This window comes from Saccopteryx bilineata, chromosome 1, assembly GCF_036850765.1.
Source record: "Saccopteryx bilineata isolate mSacBil1 chromosome 1, mSacBil1_pri_phased_curated, whole genome shotgun sequence".
Classification (NCBI taxonomy): Eukaryota; Metazoa; Chordata; class Mammalia; order Chiroptera; family Emballonuridae; genus Saccopteryx; species Saccopteryx bilineata.
The window spans coordinates 403,475,588-403,497,605 of NC_089490.1; the positions used below are offsets into that span (position 1 = coordinate 403,475,588).

Genomic DNA, 22,018 nt, shown 5'->3' on the forward strand with positions numbered 1-22,018 from the left:
AGCACCCCCCCACACATACGGACCTCAAAGAGCACCCCACACACACACGGACCTCAGAGAGCACCCCCCCCATACACACGGACCTCAGAGAGCACCCCCCCCATACACACGGACCTCAGAGAGCACCCCCCCACACACACACACACACTGCTGTTTGGATTCTCAGGTGTGGAACGGCCCCTGGACCTGCCCCTCCCGGGTCTGTGAACAGATGATAAGAGGGGCGTCCCCCACCCTGCCCCTCGCCCCGTCTCCGAGCCCTGGGCTCTCTCTGTAGATCTGAGCCCCACCTCGCCCGACAAGAGCCAGGAGGGCACAAGCTCAGGTCTGGGCCTGCTTGTCCAGGGAGCCCTGAGTCACCAGGTGTGCTTGGAGAACAAGGACCGGGATGGGGGAGGGGCGGTGCCTCCGAGATCGCCAGGGTGGCGGGCGGGAGACAGAAGGGCCGGCGTGGCTGTCCCCGGCCGTCTGCAGTGCTGACCCACGGCGGAGAGCAGAGGGAGGCTGGCGGTCTGTCCTCAGCATGGGGACTGGTCGTGATACAGGACAGTTTTAAACAGAGAAGGAGCCGCGTGCTAGCCTGTATTGCCAGCCCAGAGCAGAGCTGGCTTCTCGGAGGACTGCTACCTCCCCAGAAATGCCCAGATGAAGAGAGATGACACCCTGTCAGAAGGGGGTCTAAGCGTTTTAATAAATGGGACCATTTTTAAAGGTGTGAACAGAGAAAAGAGAAACCAGTGATAGGGGGAGGGGGGATGCCCAGGGTCCCCAGGACTGGCAGCAGTGGGTGGGCAGACCATGTGTCCCAGATGCAAGGGTCCAGGGGAGGGTGTCACCAGCTTTGGCTGCAGGGTGGGCCACCCAATGGCCCTGCCCCTTCGGGTAGAGCAGGGGGAGTCCACCTTTTTATACCTACCGCCCACTTCTGTATCTCTGTTAATAGTAAAGTTTTCTAACCGCCCACTGGTTCCACAGTCATGGTGATTTATAAAGTAGGGAAGTCACTTTACTTTATAAAATTTATAAAGCAGAGAGTTACAGCAAGTTAAAGCATATAATAACAATTACTTACCAAGTCCTTTATGTCGGATTTTCACTAAGTGTGGCAGAATAAATCTTTATAAAACAACTTACTATAGTTAAATCTATCTTTTTATTTCTACTTTGGTTGCTCCGCTACCGCCCACTGTGAAAGCTGGAGCGCCCACTAGGGGGCGGTAGGGACCAGGTTGACCACCACTAGGGGGCGGTAGGGACCAGGTTGACCACCACTGGGGGGCAGTAGGGACCAGGTTGACCACCACTGGGGGAGAGGAACGCAGCCACTGCAGGGATGGACCCAAGGACAAACTGCCTACCCTCTCTGTCCCCTGCTGCGGTCAGCTTTTCTCTCGGTCGACCCGACTGGAAGCCAGAGGGCAAGGACACAGACAGGGTCATGTGCCACCCATGCAGGTCAGCCCTCCGGGGCGCCCGGCTGGCAGAGGGTGGCTCCGAGGGACGCCGGAGGGTTTCTGACCTGGGACTCGGGAGAGGGACCCCTGCGCCCAGAGGGGTGTGGGTCTCAGTGACCTGTCACGTCCAACTTGGGGCAAGTCAGGTCCTGCTCCTGTGGGTGCAGGACTCCCGTGGGGACTGCCGCTTGGGAGACGCTCCACACCTGGTGAAACTCGCGGACTTGACCATCAGGGCTGGCGGTCAGGTCAGACTTGTTAAGTGACAGCTGTCCCCGTGGCTGAGGGTCAGGCACCCTCCCGGGGACTTCCAGGTGACTCAAAGAGACCCACCCTCTCCTGGAGCAGGGAGGCCGGCCTTGGGAGGACAAAGCTGGGCGAGAACAGCCAGACGCCGTGGGCCAGCGTTCCTGGGCACGAATGAGTTTCCCTCCCGAGTACAAGGCCGGCAAGTCCTTGCCTCGGGCGGAGGGGCTCTGATCTGAGAGCAGGGTGGACGGCCGCTGTGCTCCCCAGGGGAGCCCGGTGGAGGCAGGCTGGTGGGCTTGTCAGCCCACAGTGCAGGCCGGGGAGGCAGGTCAGCGGTCAGGGCCTCGGGGGACACTCTGGGAGGCCGTGAGCCCCGGAGGGGGCGGGCGGAGCGCCGCAGGTCACCGGAGGGCTGCCCTCCTTCTCCAGCGGGACACGCATTCCCGGTTCTGCGCTTGATTACCGCAGTGCCCGGGCCAACCCCCCACACACCAGGCCAGTGTCACCGCTGAAGGTGTGACCCGCCTGACCACCCCCACCAAATAGAAGCACTCGCTCCCTTTGCGGTCCTCTGACCCACTGTGTGTCCTCCCCCGCCCGTCTTAGCCCGAAGTCCAGCCTCTTCCTCTGCCAGCCTCCTCCTCCTCCAGCAGGAACTACCTGGGCGCTTCCGGGGGCTTCCTTTTCCTCCAAACAGAGACTGGGGGCCCTAAACCGACCGCTCCACCCGGCCCCCAGAGCCCACGGGGGCGCTGAGGCTTCCGCTGCAGCCACACGGCGTTGTTGTGACACGTGGGTCCCCATGCATCCTGGAGAGGCCAGCTCAGGTCCTCGTGGCGTCCCACGCCGGGGCTCAAGGGACGCACGGATCCGAGGGGCTGTCTCTGTTTCCCCTCAGGACCACCATTTGGCGGGACCAGCTCTCTCCACCTCAGACTCAAGTGAAGAGCCCACAGGTGGGGTCCCCTGGAGAACTCTTTTGTCCATGACCTCAGTCGGAGCCATTCCCATCCATCTGAGAGTGTGTCCAGGGACCAGGGCGTCACCCCCACCCCGGGAGGACGCGTGTGCCCACCTGCTCCCTGGCACCACTCCTCGGGGGGCCAGAGCAAAGAGGTGGTCAGGCCCCGTTACCTCCCCGCCCCCTCCCCGCAGCCCACCCATGGACCCCTTGTCTGCACTGCTGCCCTGGTTCTCACGCGGTCAGAAAAGCAGGTGGCACCGCAGCCTTAACCACAGTGAAAAACGGGACACTTCTCCCATCTGACACCCTGCCAGGTGGAGCTGGGCTCCGGTTGTGACCGTAACTGCTGGAACCCAAGTCCTAGAGGGGCTCTGAGTGAGGGGTGGGGGGAGAGGGGTCCACAGGCCGGGAGAGGGGCCGGGGCAGGGCTCCCCAGGACCTCGCGCAGCGCCGGTTCTGAATGCCAACATTCAGAGCGTCACACGCGTGTGTGGAATCCCTGAAACCACACCCCTCGCGTTTCCTGTGCTGTGTCCCGGCCTTTCCTCCCCTCTCACCGTCGGGGTCCCCGTGGTTGGATGGCACAGGGCAGTGACCCAGGCAGGAAGGACGGGGTGGGTTCCCGGAGCAGCCGGGCCTTCTCCCTGGGGGCTGAGCATCCACTTTACTTACTCATTTTGGACGGCGCCCCATTACCTTGTACTGAACCCCCACATCGCGGTGCCTCGGAACTCTGGCGTTCACGTGTACCCAGATTGCGAGCTCTGCAGTGGGCAGGTGAGCGGCGCCTGGTCCCCAGCTGCTGCGCTCACGCACGCACGTGGCCCGTGACACTCCACCTCCAAACACAAGTTCAAAGACACAGCTGTCAAGAACCGGAAGATGGAGGCGGGGGAGGGGGCGCCAGCCAAGCCCCGGGGCCCTCAGAGCTCAGAGTGCAAGGCTTTGTACTGACCGCGGGGTCGCCCCTGAAGGAGGCGTTCTCCCCACTGCCTCCTGGAGCCCGAGACCTGAGCTCAGTGTCCTCGGATCTGATCTGGGTCAGAACCCTGTGAATGAAAAGAAGAAGAAGCAGAGGAGGAGGAGGAGGAAGAAGAAGAAGAAAAAAAAGAAGAGGAAGAAGAAGAGGAGGAAGAGGAAGAGGAGGAGAAGGAGGAAGAGGAAGAGGAAGAAGAAGAAGAAGAAGAAGAAGAAGAAGAAGAAGAAGAAGAAGAAGAAGAAGAAGAAGAAGAAGAAGAAGAAGAAGAAGAAGGAGTTAATGAGTGCAGCTGCTTCCCACTGGGCTAGAATGAGGGGAACAGATTCAATTAACATTTTTTGTCTTCTTCGTCTTCCTCCTCCTCCCTTCCTCTTCTGCTTCCTCTTCCTCCTCCTCTTCTTCTTCTTCTTCTTCTTCTTCTTTTTCCTCTTCCTCCTCCTCCCCCTCCTCCTCCTCCCCCTCCTCCTCCTCCCCCTCCTCCTCCTCCCCCTCCTCCTCCTTCTCCTCCTCCTCCTCCTCCCCTTCTTCTTCTTTTCATTCAAACCTGCCCTTATCCAAACCCCCGCAAACCAGCAGGAGAACGCTCAGCCTTCCTGGGTTTTCTGTTCTTTCCATCAGACATCACGGCTGATGTGAGGGTGGGCGGTGGAACCTGCCACCTTCCTTCTGCCTTCAGGGTCTCTTGGGAAGTTTGGCGTAACTGAGGGCAGAACGGGGGAGAAACAGAGAGAGAGAGAGAGAGACAGAAAGAGAGAGAGAGAGAGAGAGACAAGGAGATACAGAGAGAGACACACACAAAGACAGAGACAGACACTAGAGAAAAGAGAGAGAGACAGAGAGCCCGAGAGGAGAGGGGGAGGGAGGCCGGAAAAGGTTAGGAGAGGGTCACAGGGAGAAGGGATGATCCAGGGTCTGCAGGAGCCCCAGGCACAGCCGGGGTCAGGCTGGATCAGGCTGGTGCCCAGCCCGCCGGGCCCCCCGCAGAGATTCCGTCACACCCCATTTTTAACAGGGAGCCGTCAGAGCTGCCGCTGAGCACCAGCGTGCGGCGGTGGCACCAGCGCGGCTGACGGCATTTATTTATCTCTGGGGCCGTGATGCACGAGCTCCCGGAGGAGAGGCTGAAGGCTGTGGGACAGGGCATTCCTGGATGCTGGCATCACAGCTGCGGACCCGGCGAGGGCCGCGGGCACGGCTGGCCCTGGTGACAAGTAGGCCCACTTGGAAAGAGGCCAGCTCCCGCCACCTCGGGCTCTTGGAATGGGTTGGGAGCGTGGGGTGAAGCAGGGAACCCTCTGCGTCCTTCCCAGTCGGCCCCCTCTGTCCTCACCGCGGCCGACGACAGCTGCTTGTTCACCAGGTGTCACCTGGCCGCTGTCCTGAGCACTCAGCCCCACGGGCCCCTCGGCTGCACAGCTGCCCCAGGAAGGGGGCCCCTTATTATTAACCCTGCTTTACAGGTGGGGAAACTGAGTCAGGAGGGGGTAAGTGATGGAGCCAGGAGAGCTGGCCAGCCTGCCCAAAGACCAAGATGGCACTCAGGTCTACGGCATCTGGTATTGGACGCCACGGCCCCCAGCCTGCAGGTGAGGACATGGAAGCCTCAAGGACAAGAACCCAGCCCAAGGTCACACGGCCAGGTGGGAGAAGGGGCTGGAGCGCTGAGTGAAACTGATCAGAACGAGCGTGCGCAGTGGGGGCTCATGAAAGGCTGCTGTCCCCCAGGGCCAGCAGGCCCCTCCGCCCTCTGTTTCCAAGGGTATAATGACTTGAGATACAATGTATCACTGGGGCCCTGCAGTGTTTGCCTTTTTTTTTTTTTAACACCTGACTTGCGATGCTGCAGGAAAGCCAGCGGCAGTGGCCCGAGCCCCCGGCCTCAGCAATGCCGGTGTGGGCATTCGACAGTGCCCGGGGGAGGAGGTGGTTGGAAGAATGACCCGCGCAGCGTGACTGCTCGCGGGCTGTGTGTCTTTGAGAGAGCGACTCGACCTCTCTGGGCCCCCTCCCCTCCTCCATCCAGCTGGCCCGTTGCGAGGGCCGAGCACCGCAGCGCCCGCGTCAGCTCTGGATCCACAGCGCCTGCTCTAAAGCCACCGCTCACGTTAGTCTCAGCCCATCGGGCAGGCTGGGCACCACTGGAGGCTGACGTGGGCCTTCTCATCCGTCTCTCTCTCTCTCTCTCTCTCTCTCTCTCACACACACACACACACACACACACACACAGCCTCTCACACATGCAACCAAGCTTGTCCTTGTCGCCGCCTTGCAGGAGAGGAGGTAGCACAGAGGAGTCGGGTAGCTTTGTCCACCCTCCCGGCTGCCCCTGCGGCGGGCGGGCCTGCCAGCTGCACCCTGTCACAAGCAGCCTCCCAGCAGCTCCCCACTGTCACCCCCACCCCCACTTCCATCACCCACCGCGGAAACTGAAGCCCAGACCCAGCACTGGGAGCCAGTGTTTAATGCCCATAAATTCCCAGGAACTCAGTAATCCCAAATAAGGCCTCTGGGCACTTCCCCCAGGAGCGCAGCCCTGGAGGCCAGATGGACGGACAGACGAACGGACGCGGAACCGTCTGAGGAGGGCGAGCCCGCCGCGCCTCTCCGTGGGTCCCCTGGCGGGAGGCCGCTGTGGTCCTGTCTCCAGGCCCCAGCGAGAGGGCCTGGCTGCCTCGCAGGACGCCCGCCAGCCTCCACCGCAGCTCCGGGCATGCCTGCCGACAGTTCCAAAATAACCACACAACGTGTCAGGAGATGATGAAGTGGGGCTCAAGTTTAATGGGCAGAACGGCATCCACTCTTCTTAGTTATTGGATGGGTTTTTGGAGGAGGACCAACACTCAGATCTGATGTTCCCCTTCTGCCTGCCCCCCCCCACTGCATTGTTTAATGATGGGGATTTTTTTTTTTTTTAACTTTCCAAAAAAAAAAAATGTTTCTGGAGACCCAACTTCCTCTCCTCACCCAGAAGAAACCCAGCCTGGCTGGGCAGGGAGAGGGGTGGTCCCGGGCCTGCCCGGCTCGGACATCCCCTGGGGGCCGCGGGGTGGACAGCAGCCGCCCTGCATCCAGGTCCTCGTGACCTCAGCCAAGTTGCTTAATCTCCTCAGATGTCAGCTTTCTCACCCGCCGGACGAGTCAGGTGGCTTTACACACCTGAAGGGGAAATGAGGGTCGCAGAAGGAACAGGCGCGTGGGGAAACTCACGGAGAAAGGCCACTGCCCCTCGTGCGGGCACGACGATGCCCCCGGGAGTCAGGACGATGTCCCCGGGAGTCAGGACACTGTTCCCGGGAGTCAGGATGATGTCCCCGGGAGTCAGGACGATGCCCCCGGGAGTCAGGACGATGTCCCCGGGAGTCAGGACCAGCACATCTCCGTTCAGTAGATGAAGAGGTCAGACAGGGTCCAGGGAAGGACAGCTGACCCAAGGGACAGCCCCTGGAGCTCCGGGTGACCCTAGCAGACCTCTTCCCCGGGTGCCACCTGTTCGAGACAGCGGGTGCCAGGACGGGACACGGGAAGCCCAGGCGACTTTGCTTACCTGGTGTTGTCCGGCCAACGGGGAGCTGGGCAGAGGTCAAGGCCGGGGCACGGCAGCAGCCAGCGTGACACTGGAGGGCTGCTTAACCCCCTGTGCACCAATCATCCTCTGACCTTGCCTTTTCACCTGAAAAAAAGAAAAACAACAAACAAACCAGATTCCTCTCCACGGTCTGTGCGGCCCTGCCTGGGTGCCCGAGCCTAGGGCCCTCTGATGCAGCCCGGCCCCCCCACCCCCCGGCCCTCTGATGCAGCCTGGCCCCCCCCAGCCCTCTGATGCAGCCCGGCCCCCCACCCCCCAGCCCCCGGCCCTCTGATGCAGCCTGGCCCCCCACCCCCCGGCCCTCTGATGCAGCCCGGCCCCCCCACCCCCCGGCCCTCTGATGCAGCCCGGCCCCCCCACCCCCCGGCCCTCTGATGCAGCCTGGCCCCCCACCCCCCGGCCCTCTGATGCAGCCTGGCCCCCCCCACCCCCCGGCCCTCTGATGCAGCCTGGCCCCCCCACCCCCACCCCCCGGCCCTCTGATGCAGCCTGGCCCCCCCCACCCCCCGGCCCTCTGATGCAGCCTGGCCCCCCCACCCCCCGGCCCTCTGATGCAGCCTGGCCCCCCCCACCCCCCGGCCCTCTGATGCAGCCTGGCCCCCCCACCCCCCGGCCCTCTGATGTAGCCCGCCCCCCCCCCCCACTTCATGCGTCAGGACTTCCTGCCCACTCTGCGCCGCCCGGTGAGTCACAGCCCCTCGGCGTTTTCTCTTTTCTCTTTGTTCCCCTGTGATTCAGCATCCGGCCCACCTCGGACCACCCCTCGGAGGGAACACCGGGCATGGAGAGTGGGGACTGAGCAGATGGGCTCTGGGCAGGGCCATCTTTCCCACAGGAGCCAGCCTCTCCCGGGTGGGCAGAGGAGGGTCCTGTCCCTGGACCTGGGAGCTCGGGCGGCTGGCCCTGTGAGGGGACTTCCCCAGGGCTCTCTGGGAGGAAGGACACGTCCTCTCAGTGGCTGTCACTGGGCTCGGGTTCAAGCCCCAGGACTCCAGCCATTCTCCCTTGCAACAGAAGCCAAGCAGCCTGTGGCCCGCCCCTCCTCCATGAGCACCGGCCGGAGCCACCCTCGGGTCAGTGTCCAGATGCTTGGCAGGTGCTGGTCTCCGAGCCTGGCGCCCCAGTAACCCCAGCCACAGGAGACGCCTCACTTTGCTTCCCCTGACTGCGCTTGGTGCGTCTCCTGACACCCCTGAAATCCGGGGGCGCCTGCTGCTCCCCACTCCCGCTCTGCTTCAGGACGATCGGTTTTGCTGCAGACCGCAGAACCCGGACCTCCTTCCAATGCCCAGTCCCCGCTCGAGACGCCCCATCTACTGCAAAGCCCGCTGAGGGGGCGGCCAGACTCAGGGACGACACCCCAGACTTGGGCAGCACCCCTGCACAAGCAGCCAGTCAGTGCCAGATCCCGGGGAAGGGGGGAGCTGCGTCCACACAGGGGGTCCCGGAGCCCCGGCGGGGTGGCCGAGGCCGCCCCACATTCTCTCTGCCCGGTCCTGTCTCGCCCAGTCAAAAAGCAAAGGAGCCTCTTCAAGTGATGACTGGGCTCCGTGACCAAATAAGGCAATATTACATTTCACTGTTTACAGCGCTCGCGAAGCCTGGCGCTCAGAGGGCACAGAGAAGTGTAGCTCTCACCGTCTCTCCATGCCCGGCACCCATAACTCTGCCCAGAGCCGGTTCCCCCTTCCTTACAGAAACAACCATTTGTCACATTTTAAATACAAACCCAAGAGGGGACCCAGCCTGGCCTCCAGGCCCCCCGGCCCTGGCAGAACCCAGCTTTGAACATCCAGCACGCCTGATTTAGAGGTCTGGAGGGCCCCTAAAAGTTTTATTGCGGGGCCTGAGGGAAAGCAGAGACAGGCACCTCTCCAGGGGCAAGCCTCGAGGCTCCGGGGCCAAGGTGGGTGCCTCGTTCCGCCCTGAGGATCTATTCCAAAGGTCCCTTTGCAAATCAGACGCGTGGCTCCCACGGAGAGCTGCAGCCGACCTTCCTGTCCCGACAGTATTTATTAAACGATCCACACCCTCCCTGGGGCCGGGGCCGAGTCTTAGTAATTGGTGTTCATAATAAGACAAGTGTAAATGTTGAAAACCCATTAGGAGGCTTTAGACGCTAAACAAAGCTTCAACTCTCTGGCATGTGCGCCCTGCGTGTGGGCTAACCCCACCCGCGGCTGAGACGTTGATGCAGACGCCGCGGGGTTCGTGGGGTTCGCAGGACCGGGCGCTGTCTGTGTGGCCACGTTGGGAACCCAGGATGGGGGCCGGCTCTCACGAGACAGACCACGGGAGAGCCTCGGTCCTGAGTGGAGGAATCCACCCGCCTTTCCCCTCCACCACACCCTTCACACTGTCCCCGTTCACTGCTGGACACCAGGAACCAGCTGGTTTCATCTCTGCTCTCTGCTGCACAGCCTCCTTCTGGACCTCAGGGTGCTCAGGCCGTGTCTCCTGGAGGGGAGAATGAATAACTGATGAATGAGTGAATGGTTAAAGACCAACTGAATGAATGAATAAATGGGTACATAACCGACGTGAACGTATGGTGACATCTCCCCTATGGCAGCCTCTGAGGGTCCCCCCACCCCACCCTCGAATCCCACCCAAGGCCGTGCACGATGGGTCTGCGGCGCCCCAGGGAGCCAGGACCGGCTTGACCATGAAACGCTTGACCCCCGAGGAAGCCAACAGCAATCTGTCCTCAGTTTTTCTGCGCTGCACCCCAGACATACCCCCGCCCCTCAGAGCTTCCTCCAAACCCACCAGGGAAGGTCCCTCCACGTCCCCTCACCCAGCCACCACCCTTAAGGGTCCACACCCTCACGCCCCTCCTCCAACCAGGTGGCAGCCCAGCGGCCACACGGTGGCCCCGGCCAGGGCAGTACCGGCGGAGGCTTGTCAGGCAGGCCCGCTGGCCGGGAGCCCGTGTGGATGGAGTCCCGGGGCCACGCCCCACGCCCCGGGACGGCCGCTGTCAGACCTGCCCGCCCAGAGGAAGTGTGATTCACTTTGCCCGTAATGAATAATATCTCAGGGCCCGGAAGGCATCTCTGTTTAACTGGGAGTCAGACCCACCTGCCTTGAGACTGCCTTGCCCTGTGGCTCTGGCCAAGTCACCTGACCGCAGCCATTCACCCAACGGCAGCTGTGGGCCGGCACCCGCGGGCGAGCATCCTTGGCCTGGAGACGTGACCCGGTGGCGTGAAAAGCCAAAGCATGTATTGATCACCGTGTGCTCAGAGACCTGTGCTCAGCACTTTTTCTGCCTTCGGCCCCGCACACTACTGTGAGCCAGCTCACCTGCCAGCTGAGAAAACAGAGACGCCCCCCGCCCACCCCCAAGAGAAGAAATGATTTGCTCTTTTTCTTCTTTGCCGTTAACCAGACCTGCCACTGCAGGGTGCCTTGCATGGGCCTCACCCCCATCGCCCGTGGCGATGTGGGTACACAACCCTTCATCTGCAGGGTCGGTGAGAACAGCCAAGGAGATGCCATCGGTCGAGTGCCTGGCACAGCCTGGGGAACAGAAGAGGCACTTAGGAAAGGACAGCAAAGCAATCTGAAGGGCCCCATCACCGGACAGGGGGGGCAGTGCCGGCTGCCAAATGGGACCGCTCTCCTCCAATGACCCTGACCTCTCAGGTGGAAGCTCTGTGGGTATTGGGAGAGAGGGTCCCTGGGCTCTGACTGACCCTCCCCTTCTACAGATAACAAGGCTCTAAGCCGGGCCCTGGGAGGGGGGTTGCATGGGACCACGGCTAAGGTTGGCAGACACCACGCAGGTGTCCCCGGGGAAGTGTCCGAGCTGTGCGTTAATAATTAACCCGGGTGTGACACCTGGCTGTGAACCCTGTCGCCCCATCGACTCATTTTGCAAACTCCGCTCGCCCTCGGGAGTGGCCTCCGCCACTTCGCCCAAGATTCCGACACCGAGGTGTCCTGCAGCCCCGGAGTCCAACCTGCTGCTGCAGGACCCGCCGCAGGAACCCAGCGCCCACCCCGGGGGGCCAGGGCCCAGGAGGAGGTGCTCAAATGGAGGAGACAGTACTGGACCCTCTGCTGGAGAGTAAGGAGAGCGCGGGGTCCAGGGGGTGGGGGCCGGGGAGCACCGCCCACCCGCAGCCGCCAGCCCAGCCTGGCCCGGCCAGGGCTGCTCTCCGGGACCCTGGGAGGGTGCAGGGAGGACCCAGGGGCACGCAGACCAGCCCGGCTGCGGTAAGTTCCCTCGGGGGTGCGCAGTGTACGGTGTGTACATTAATACAAGGTGCCTTCGAGATCCCAACGCAGGGCTCCTCAGCCTCAGTGCTGTTGACCCGTGGGGCTGGAGTATTTCTGTGGTGGGGGGGTCGCTCTGTGCACTGCAAGGGTTTAGCAGCAGAGTGGACTCTAGCCACTGGAGGCCAATAGTACCCTCCCCTCCCTCTGTTGTGACAACCCAGCAATGTCTCCAGACATCACCCACTGCCAGTGGAAGGCACACGCCCCTCCCTCCATTGAGAACCGTCCTATCGCCTGCATTGAGCGCCGTGAACCAGACATCCAGGAGAGCCTGCAGGCAGCAATGCATTCAAGCCTCCCGGGGGCCCTATGAGGTCATGGGCTTTGGGGCCAGACCCCATGTTAGACCCCCACCTCTTGTTTCCCAACGGGGCCGGCTAAAAGGGGTTGCTTCTCCTCTCTGTACCTCGGTTTGCTCAGCAATGAAATGGGGCCAATAATAGCGTCCACCCCAAAGGACTCTGGGGGGGGAGGGAACACTTGAGCTGTGATGAGGGGCTGCGGTCCCAGGGCCTGGTTCTCTAAGTACGATCCGATCTCGCGTAAGGGAGGGTAAAGCTGAGGCCGGGAGCGATGAAGTCACCCCGCCCCCCACCGAGGGTCACACAGCTGCTGGTGGCAGGGCTGTGAGTGACTGTCTCTCTCCAGGGCCTTCTCTTGTGACCACTAAGCCACCCCGTTTAGCAAGAGGGGGCACTGTGAAGGGGGTACTAAGACTTTAGAAATGGGGCCTGGTCTCAGCCCCCCTTCTTTCTCACTGGGGAGCCCAGGGAAGCTTGCCCCCGGCTCCGGGCCGGCAGGACAAGCAGATTCTGTTCCGAGTAATGGGCTCTGAGCAGTTCCGGCCTGCCTGGCGAGATAGGTGGGGTCGGTCACACACACACCCCCCCCCCCCAGGTGGACGAGGACTGCCAAGCCCAGAGAGGGAACACCACGCTCTGGTCTCCGGCCGTTAGCCCCCTGCTTTGGGTCCTTCGCCAGGGGACTTGGCTTGGAAAGGGGGGCGGGGCGCTCCGTGCGCCCTCCTGGCATCAGGGGCCAGCTGGGGACGCTTTGGGGGCAGGGAGGGCAGAGGGCTCTTTCCCCCCAAAACAAAGCCCTGCTCTTGTCTCATGGAAATTCAGCCATCAAATCCAAGTCTGAGACTTGACTTGGTCTGCCCCCCCAGCCCCCCCATCCTCTGATGAGGAAATGAATGAATGACATCACTCCGTCTGTGAGAGAATGAATGAATGAGGACGCTGACCGTCCCCCCCCCCAGCCCGTTAGAGGGGACTCCAGGACAGGAGCTGGGGCGTCGTCCTCTCCTGTAGGCAGGAGGCGGCCCTGACTCTGCGCTCCCCCCGAGAGGTCAGAGGTCAGAGGTCAGAGTCGCGGGGTAGTGGCCTTCCCAGAGACTTCCATGGCCGAAGCTGGAACAGCCCCCTGGGAATGACCCCCACCTCTGGAGCCCTCTGGCCTCCTTTGGGAAACAAGTTCAGAGGGCAGAAGGGTACAGAGTGAGGATTTGCAAAAATGAATGAATTCGCTGGAAAAGGATTAATTTTTATTTTTGGTTTGTTCCGAAAAGTGCCTGAGAGTCAAGACAGAGGGAGGAGGAATGAGAATTGAGCAATCCCATGTTTACAGAGGAGCCCTCAAATAGCAACAAGGTTTTTGCCAAAGTTTTAAGACCCGTACAACTGAGTTTGTCCAAGCACCGCCTTCCTCCTCGGTGGCCCTCGGCCGGTCAGCGAGAGATCTGGTGGCATCAGGTGGGAGGGACCAGCCTGATGCACATGCTGGGGGTGGGGGTGGGGGGCGGCTCGGAATTCTCTGGAAAATGTCAAATCTTACGGCAAACACATGAGCGGTTTCATTGAGAGGGTGAAGAAGGCAGGGGAGAGAGCCTGCCGCTGGGTTCCTGCCAGGGAAGGGCTGGGATGCAGTGTCCACACCACCTGCCTCTGGACGGGGCAAGCACGGACATCAGACACCCCCAGCATCCACCTCTCCCAGGAGCACTTCCTGGGCGGGACTTCCGGCCAGGAGCTGCACAGTGAGTGACACTCCTATGCTAACTGCACAGCCCGTGGACTTCTGACCCGGATTAAGTACCTTCCTCCTGGCAGCGTGGGAAGGGAGGGTCCCCTGAAGAGACCCCTTGTTACATTATTGGAAGCTCATCCTTCAGTCTTTACTTCTTTGATACTGAGCTCTAGGCCCTCAGAGCCCTCGATTATAATGCCGGTGTCTCTGAAGGGAAACAGTTAGACACGTATCAGTCAATCACACCCCAGTATAAATAAGGTTGGTAGGAGCCTCTCCCCCGTGACTGCTGGCTGAATGGAAATGGGCTTGCCTGCAGGATGTTGAATAGCTGAGGGACAGCAAGGGCTGCAAGGACCGTGAGGGGACCCCTGGCAGGGGGTTTCCCTTCCAGGGGCACACGTGATGACTTCCTCCCAGGGCGGAGGCTGGGAAGGACGAGAGGGAGATCTCGGGCTCTGGTCCGAGGTCGGGCTGGACCCCGGTGCCGACACTGCCTGGCTGCTGGGACCCGGGGCAGATCAACCTCGCAGGTCTCCGCCTCCTGTTCTGTGAAGCAGGTTTGTCCCCACCTCTCCTGGAAGGACAGGCTGCGCAGGGCAGCCTCTCCCCTGCTGGCGCTCACTCTCGGACGGCGGAGCTGGGAAGGGCCTCTCTCTGGCTGCGGCCTCCGTGTCCTCTGTAGAAGGGAGCCCTGAGCATCCGACTCCGCTGCGAACTTGGCCTCTCCTCGCCCAGAGGCTAGGCCGCTGGGAGGGCTCTCAAGGGAGAGGAGGAGGCAGCTTGGAGCTCCGTGAGACCCCCCCCCAAGGCAGGCACGAGGCAGGATGAATTCTGTCTGTCCTCCTCGATCAGAGGAAGGGCCCTTGTGAGGAGGCAGGAGAGGTAGACAGACGAGTGAGTGAGGTGACGCATCAGAAGCTTGACCGGAGTGCGATGGGCAGTAGTACGTCCATCCGCCCCAGAGCTGGTTCTCCAGGGAAGCGTTTCCTCCGAGCCACGCACGGGTTTGCAGACCCGGGCCCTGCCGCCTGTCTGCCCGGGGAGGGTGGGGCACAACAGCTGCAGCGGCCAAGGCCTTCAAAGCGTCACCAGCCTCATTGACTGGGGTCCCCGTGGAAACATCCTGTCGGGAAAGGCTCTCGGAGCCTCCGTCTGAGCCCGCACACTGGAGGCAGGGGCTGATGGCTTCAGCAATCATTTCACGCAGGTCTGAAGTTAAATGTTTATATAGGAGGACTCTGTGACCTCGGACAGGGCACACCCCCTCCCTGGGGGCTGTTTCTTCATCTCTAGCATCACGAGGGAGCTGAATTAATAGCCGCATTGCAGGGAGAGGAGACTCGGGGAAGGCCTGTGTTTGTTTCAGCAACAAGAGACAAAAAACAAACTCTCTTCTAAAAGGTGGAAGTAATTATCTCTCATATAAGAGAAGTCTAATGGTGGGCATTTCAGGATTCCAGGGCTGGTAGAAGCCTTCCCAAAGTCAGCTGAGACCCAGGGTGCCTTCCCTCAGACTGCTCTGCCAGGCTCTGCAAAGGCATGTGCCTCACAGCCCCAAAACGGCTGCTTCAGCTCAAGCCATCACATAGGCATTCCGGCGCAGGAAAGAGAAAAGGCAAAGAAGAGCACTCGCCCTCCCTGGACGCTGCCCACACACTTTCACTCATTTCCACTGGTCTGACCTGAGTCCCGCGGCCACGCCAAGCTGCAGGGGCGGCCAGGGATGCGGTCTTTGTTCTGGGTAGTCACATGCGTGCCGCTAAAAACTAGGCGTTCGTTTACGAAGGAAAAAGGAAGAAAAAGGCAGAGAATAAATATTGGTGGTGGGGGGTAGCAACTGGCCGTCGGTGACACGGGTTCAGGACAATTTTCAGTCTTGGGGCCGACAGGTTATCAATTAATCAGGGTTTCTTCTCCCCCTTCTGAGCATGGGCTTCTCATCTGTCGGTTCTCAACGCCTCTGCTTCAGATAAAAGACTCCACTGAGAAGAAAAGCGGTGGTGAGTTCAGAGACACCGCTGGGGTCTTGGACGACTAGGCTGTGATCAGAAATGTCACCCTGATCTCTGTCTCAGACGCACACAGCGAGTCGTGCGTGCTTAGATTTTTTTTTCTTCTTTTAGGTGGGTACGTAGTCGTTTGGATGCATTGTTTTTCAGTCCCAGAAAACTGTGATTGCTCCTGCAAAGGTACAGGCAGCTGGCACCGAGACAGTTCTGTGACAACCGCCTCACAGACAGACAGCTGAGCTAGCGCCTTTCCTGGGCGTGCCTTACATATTCGTGCGTTTCTCCTCCCCTGGGGGGGACTGTAAAATGTGGCCATGAACAACGTATGTGTCACCTCCCTGGCACCGGAAAACAACGCGTGACCGGTTGGATTTTCTGGGTCACTTTCGCACCGTATTGTGATAAGACGTTTCTATGTAAATAGGCTGTATCAATATGTACCTGGGATTGCGCCTGAGGACGTGTGTTCGTAAATCCAGGCGGATTCTGTGTCCTTCCTCCGCACCCACATTCCTATGACAGTGAAGCGTGTTGTAAAAGTCACAGCCCAGCCAGCTGCCCTCAGGACCTTTGCACGGCTGTTCCCTGGGCCCGGAATGTCCTTCCTTCCTGAGACGCCTGCAGGACTCGCTCCCGACTGACCCAGACCTCCGTGCGAACATCCTTTCCTTGGCCCGTGTCTACGGGATCTTGTCTTTCTCTCTCCCTTCCCCTGGCTTCACATTTCTTCAAAACCCCCTCGCCCTCAAGTGCGATATTATTTGCTTATTTCCTTTCTCCTGCTTAAGAATATCATTTCCAAAAAGCCGCAAAGACTTTTCAAAGCCCTGTACGCTCGGCACCCAGGCCTGTGTCAGAGCAACAGGAGGTGCCCGATCAATAGTCACTGCCTGGAAGGAGGTCTTCCGCGTTCCTGAACAGTTCCCATCGGTCCTTCGAGACGCTGTGCGAGAGGGAACAGGCGTTTAACTCTCTGACTTGGCCACGCCAGGGGGTTGCTCTCGGGCGGCAGACGTCACGTGGCGTTCCACCGGAGCGTGGGCGTTGAGACTCCATCTTGCTCTAAAGGGCGTTCAGGTAGCCGACTAACCCCCTGACTAGTCCTCGCAGAATAAAATTATTTGGAGGCGTGTCTGGAAAAGGAGACACGGAGACAAGAAGGTTCCGGAAACAAGATGGTTAACTAGGATGCCATCGTTTTACTGCCCGGTTGCTGTGGGCAGGACACCGTGTTTCTGCTGTTTCGCTTGCTTGCTGTCCCTGAGGGGGCTGGGGGTGGGGGCGGGGGGAGCTCACAGTAGTGGATCCCCATTTCACAGATCAGGGAACTGAGGCACAGACAGGAAAAGATGGCCGAGCTGGCTGAGGGCTGGTGGGAGTGAGGCCAGCGCGTGGGACCACCCGTGCTCCTGGGCCCGATGCACTCCCCCCCACGTTGTCGCTGAGCGCCCCACCACCCAAGTCTAGGAGGCAACAACAAGAGCCACTGTGTGACCCCGTGTCTACCCCGAAACGAGACCACACCGGTCCCTCAGAAGGACAGTGCTGGAGACCCCCGGGCTTCCGGGCGTGAATGCAGACTTCGACTTCTGTGGGGTCAGAATCCCCAGACGTGAGTCACAGAGCCCCACCCAGCCTGGCTGCCGATCTGGAAAAGGACATGATGGAAGAAAGGCCAGGAGAGGCAGCGATGAAGGCACCCCAGGAGAGCCGTGAGCAGGAAGGACAGGCGCCCCACCCTCCGTGTCGCAGCAGGACGCCTCGCCATCGCGCGCGGCTGCCACAGCCGCCGGACAGTGCCACACGTGCGCGGCTGCCACAGCCGCCGGACAGTGCCACGCTGTCCTCAGAGAATCCCAGCACCGCCCTCTCTGGTCCAGAGGCTGAGCCACTCACGGGTGCGGCTGGTCGGCCACGCCTGGGTCGCATGGCCCGGGCCCAGTTGCCAGGGAGATGGAAGGGGAGGATTTCCCACCCGCTTACATAGGAGTGGGCCCCAACCCCACCCATGTTTCACCTGGGGGTCCTCCAATAGGGAGGGCAGTTAGGTGCTGGGCAGCCCCCTGCCCCAAATGACCAAAGCCCACCCCACCCTCCCTGCGGGGTCCTGCAGGCCCGCCTCCTGTGGGGTCCGTGAGAGCCGCGGGCTCTGTTTGAGAAGCTGGAAGTGAGGACCTTGAGCTGAGGGAGCTGCCCCTGGGGGCAGACCCACGATCCCCCTGTCGGGGCAAGCGGGGCTCCTGTGGCACACAGACTTGTGGGTGATTTCGGCTCCTCGGAAACGCGCAGAAGCACCTCTGTGAGGCCGTCGTGCCCACGTGGGCTGCGGCTCTGGGCCCCGCGCTCCTGGACAACCTGCCCAAACGGCCTCCCCGGTCCCGGAACCAACCGTGTCCTTCCGCGAGCCGGCGAGGCGGCGGCGGCCTCTACCAGGTGGGCGGCTGGCTGTTTCAGAACGGTTCGTTGGAGCCCTCCTGGCCGGCAGGACCCGGGCCGCTGACCGGTTGTTTGTTTTAGTTTGCTCGGGTTTGTTTGTTCGTCGAGCTGTGCACACAGCTGAGGTCAAGTGCTCAGACACCGTGCTGGAGCCTCCGCGGCCCAGGCCCCGCCACCCCGCTCCGCTCTGCGCAGGGCTGCGTCCACGTGGCCCTCCCACCCTCTGAAGCCTGGACACGCTCCCTCTCCTGAAGCCGCAGCCCCCACCAGGCGGCCGTCTCGTCCGCCCAGCCCTCCGGCCCTGCCCCACCCCGTCCTCTCCCCTTGCCCTTGGGGGTCGGCTCCCAGTGCTGCTGGGGGGGGGGCTGGTGCCTCCCCACCCCTCGTCAGCTCCACCTGACCGGACCCCGGCCTCTGAAGTCATCCTGTCCTTAAAGCCTGTTACGGCCAAACCTAGTCCCCCAAATTCCCATGTTGGTATCTTAACCCCCAGCACCTCCAATGTGACCGTATTTGGAGACGGGGTCTTTAAAGAGGTGGTTAGGATAAAAGGAGGTCACTAAGATGGTCCTGACCCAATGGGACTGGTGTCCTTATAAGAAGAGGAGCTCAGGACACAGACACACACAGAGAAATGGCCCTGTGGGGACCCAGGGAGAGTATGACCATCTACACGCCCAGGAGAGAGGCCTCGGGAGGAACCAGCCCAGCTGGCACCTGGATCTCAGACTTCTAGCCTCCTGGATGGGGACAGAAATGTGTGTGGTTTAAGCCGCCCGCCTGTGGTATTTGTTACAGCAGCTGCGCTGACTCATTCAAACCCAATGGGAGGGAGCCGGCTGTTGGCGGCCCCACCCTGAGCGGTGCACACCAGGATGAGCTCACAACAACTCAGATGTGTGGGGGCTCACACAGCCCTGGGCCAGGTGCCCCCACAGGGGTTCACTTCACACTCATTGCCCCTCGGATGGGTGCCCCCTGCGCTAGGATGAATGTGGGAGGGCCGGGGAAGGGTGCCACGGTGAGCCGCACAGCCAGGACGGGGGCCCAGGCAGTCCCATTCCCTTCCCCCACCCTCCCCTGCTTCTCGGAGTATGACAGGACGCATCGTCCAGAGGGGGACGCCGCCCAAAATGGCACTAAATCCCTTTGGTGGAAGCGAAAAGAGGGGACCAGAACACAGCTCTGACGGCTACCAGACCTGTCAAACAACCCTGGCACTGGTGGGTCCTGCCTGTGAGCGCAGAAGAGGCTGGAAGAGGTCATTCAACCCCCAAAACGACACAACAGTCCAAGACCACAGATACAGACCCGGGGAGCGTGCTGCCCACAGTCGGCCACTGTCCCAAGCCCAAGACGAGACCGTGGGTGGGTGGTCCTGCCCACAGCCTCCCACTCTAAGCCGAGCGCGGCCTGGAGTTCAGGTCTGCCCTTACCCAGCAAGGCCGCCTACGTGCTTTAGTGAGGCAGGAGGGCTGACCGCTTCTGATGTGAGCCCGGTGGGTGGGTGGCAGGGTCACCCTTCCACAAGGGGCCACGCCATGGCCTGTGTCACCGTCACAGCGGACCCGAGTAGCAGGCCAGCCCGCACGCTCTCTGAGTGTGAGGTTTTCTTCAATCAAATGTATCATAAATGGGGCAGAGGGTGGCCTGGGGACGTGACTCACCCTCTGCTTTTGGAGGACAAAGGACGCCTACTCCTGGTCAGGCTGGACCCCACCCACCCACCCCTAGATGACTGCGGCTTTGTGCACCCCACGCCCAGGGCACCTCAGGCACAGCGTCCTGGCGGCTCCCAGCCCTTTGGAGATAAACGGGGTCGAGTTCCGCCCTCCCCTCTCAGATTTCCGCCCAGCGTCTGGGAAACGCACCATCGCGCTGGCGAGGACGGTCTGTGCACGGACCTCGCCTGACGCGGCTGCATGTGCTTCCCGGGGGACACTCTGTGAGGGACACTCGAGCAGCCCTGCTGAGGGCCCTGCTGAGGGCCCTGGGAGCAGAGGAGGCGGGCAGCGGGCGTCCCCGAGAGCAGCCTGACCCCATGTTCTCTTTCCCTGGGAACCGTCACACCACCCACCCACACTGACGGTGAGGGTAAGCGAAGCATTTAGGACAGAACTGCTCCCCTGAGGGACAGTTCCCCGAGTGACACCGAGGCTTGCCTCCTCCCACCGGTTCTCAGGGCTAAGCCCCTCTGGTCAGTCGGTCGGTCGTGTCTTAGGTTTTCGTTGGCGCAGCAGCCGCACAAAGGCCCAGTCTTGAGAAGCAGATCGCCCCGGGCGATTACAGACTGCGATTGTCTTATTTGTAAATAAATGCCTGTGAAGCGATCCTTCTTCTCTGGGGAGGGATTTCATCATCGACTCCTGAAGGAAGCCTGGTGTCTCAGTGGAGAAGGCTGAATAGAAAAAGCTTCGGCCTTTGGTGGAGGGCAGGGGGGGGGAGGCACCCCGCCAGGTGTGTCAAATTATAGAAGGGACTGTCTGTGGAAACCCACCACCCACAGATAGCTTTAAAACTTATCTAGAGTCAGTCATCTCGCCTCTGGTTTATTGCCAAGAGCTTGGGCATCGGTGTTATTTACTCTGAGAAAAAAAGAAGAAACAACAACAAAAAAAACCAACAGGCTGTGTTTTCTTTGATGAAGCTTTGAGTGTAAATATTTGCACCATTAATTAGAGTTCCTTTAATTCCGAAAACTCAAGCCATCTGGGCAGTCCGGAAGGGCACACAGGCCACGAGATGTTAGTCATTCCCGGAAGACCGCGGGCCCAGCGCCTTCGTCCTGCAAACAGACAGGCGGAAGGCTGAGGAGACACCAAGGAGCCCTGAGCCCGGATCTCAAACATGGCCAACCACAAAGACAAGAGATGGGATCTGTGTGTGTGTGTGTGTGTGTGGCAGAGACAGAGAGACAGACAGACTGACTGACAGGAAGGGAGAGAGATGAGAAGCATCAGTTCTTTGTTGCAGCTCCTTAGTCTCCTTAGTTGCTCATTGATTGCTTTCTCGTATGTGCCTTGACGGGGGGGGGGGGGGGAGGCTACAGCAGAGCAAGTGACCCCTTGCTCAAGCCAGCGTCCTTGGCTCAAACCAGAGACCATGCGGTCATGTCTATGATCCCATGCTCAAGCCGGTGAGGCCGCGCACTCAAGCCAGCAACCTAGGTGTTTCAAACCTGCGTCCTCTGCATCCCAGTCCAACGCTCTATCCACTGCGCCACCGCCTGGTCAGGCAAGATGGGATTTTTTTTCCCCCTGTTGTTTCTATAGCCTTCCTATTGTTCCTGTAATAATGCGTTACAGCTGAATGAGCTGGTCCAACCACGCTGATTCCGACCCTAGAGAAACAAAAAAGAGGTTGGGACGGCGTGGGGGGAGGGGTTCCAGGGTTGGCTAGAAAGTTCTAGAATCAGTCGCCCCTTGGATTTGACTCCTGGTTCTGCCACTTAGAAGCAGTGTGGACTTGGGCAAGCCATTCGCCCTGTCTGGGTGGCAGTGTCCACAGATGGGAGTGGGAATAATAACCCATTTCTCACATGGTTGATGTAACGGATAAAATTAATATAGCGTGAATATTTCATCCCAAATCGACCAGCCTGCAGCGGCTCTCCTGCATCTGAAAGGGAAGACAGCAAAGGTGACGGGGCCGCAGTGTCACCTCGCGGAACCTGCGTGGTGCGCGGAAGGGACCCTTGCTGTTTTGGGTATTTCCCCCAATGCCGCCCCCCAGACCCTGGCATTCTGTAAACACGCGTTAGGGCAAAGGGAGCCCACGTCAGGGGCACGGGGTCTTAGCCAACAAGTGGGGGTGGCCGCACGTAGTAAGAGGGCAGGCAGTCAGCTTCCCAGGCTCTTGCAGACTCTTGGGGTATGTCGAGGGCAAAGCCTCGGCCTGGGGTCAGGAGGTCTGTCACTCATCCATCCGGGCTCAGGGCCCGCCCCCAGGCAGGACACCCAGGTAGAAAATGAACGTTGCTGTATTTTTATTGTGCTCGACTAAACTGTCACCGTCTGTTTACGGGCC

General features: G+C 60.6%; 1 protein-coding gene across 1 annotated transcript in view; it reads left to right on the top strand.

Moving 5' to 3' along the window:
• The first annotated feature begins 11,146 nt into the window (after window positions 1-11,146).
• Window positions 11,147-22,018, top strand: part of ANO1 (anoctamin 1) — a 174,233-nt gene continuing 163,361 nt past the window's right edge. Inside the window, exon 1 of the mRNA XM_066252273.1 lies at window positions 11,147-11,304. Within this exon, the coding sequence (XP_066108370.1) occupies window positions 11,271-11,304 (34 nt within the window). The 5' untranslated portion in view covers window positions 11,147-11,270. The remainder of the gene's footprint in view (window positions 11,305-22,018) is intronic.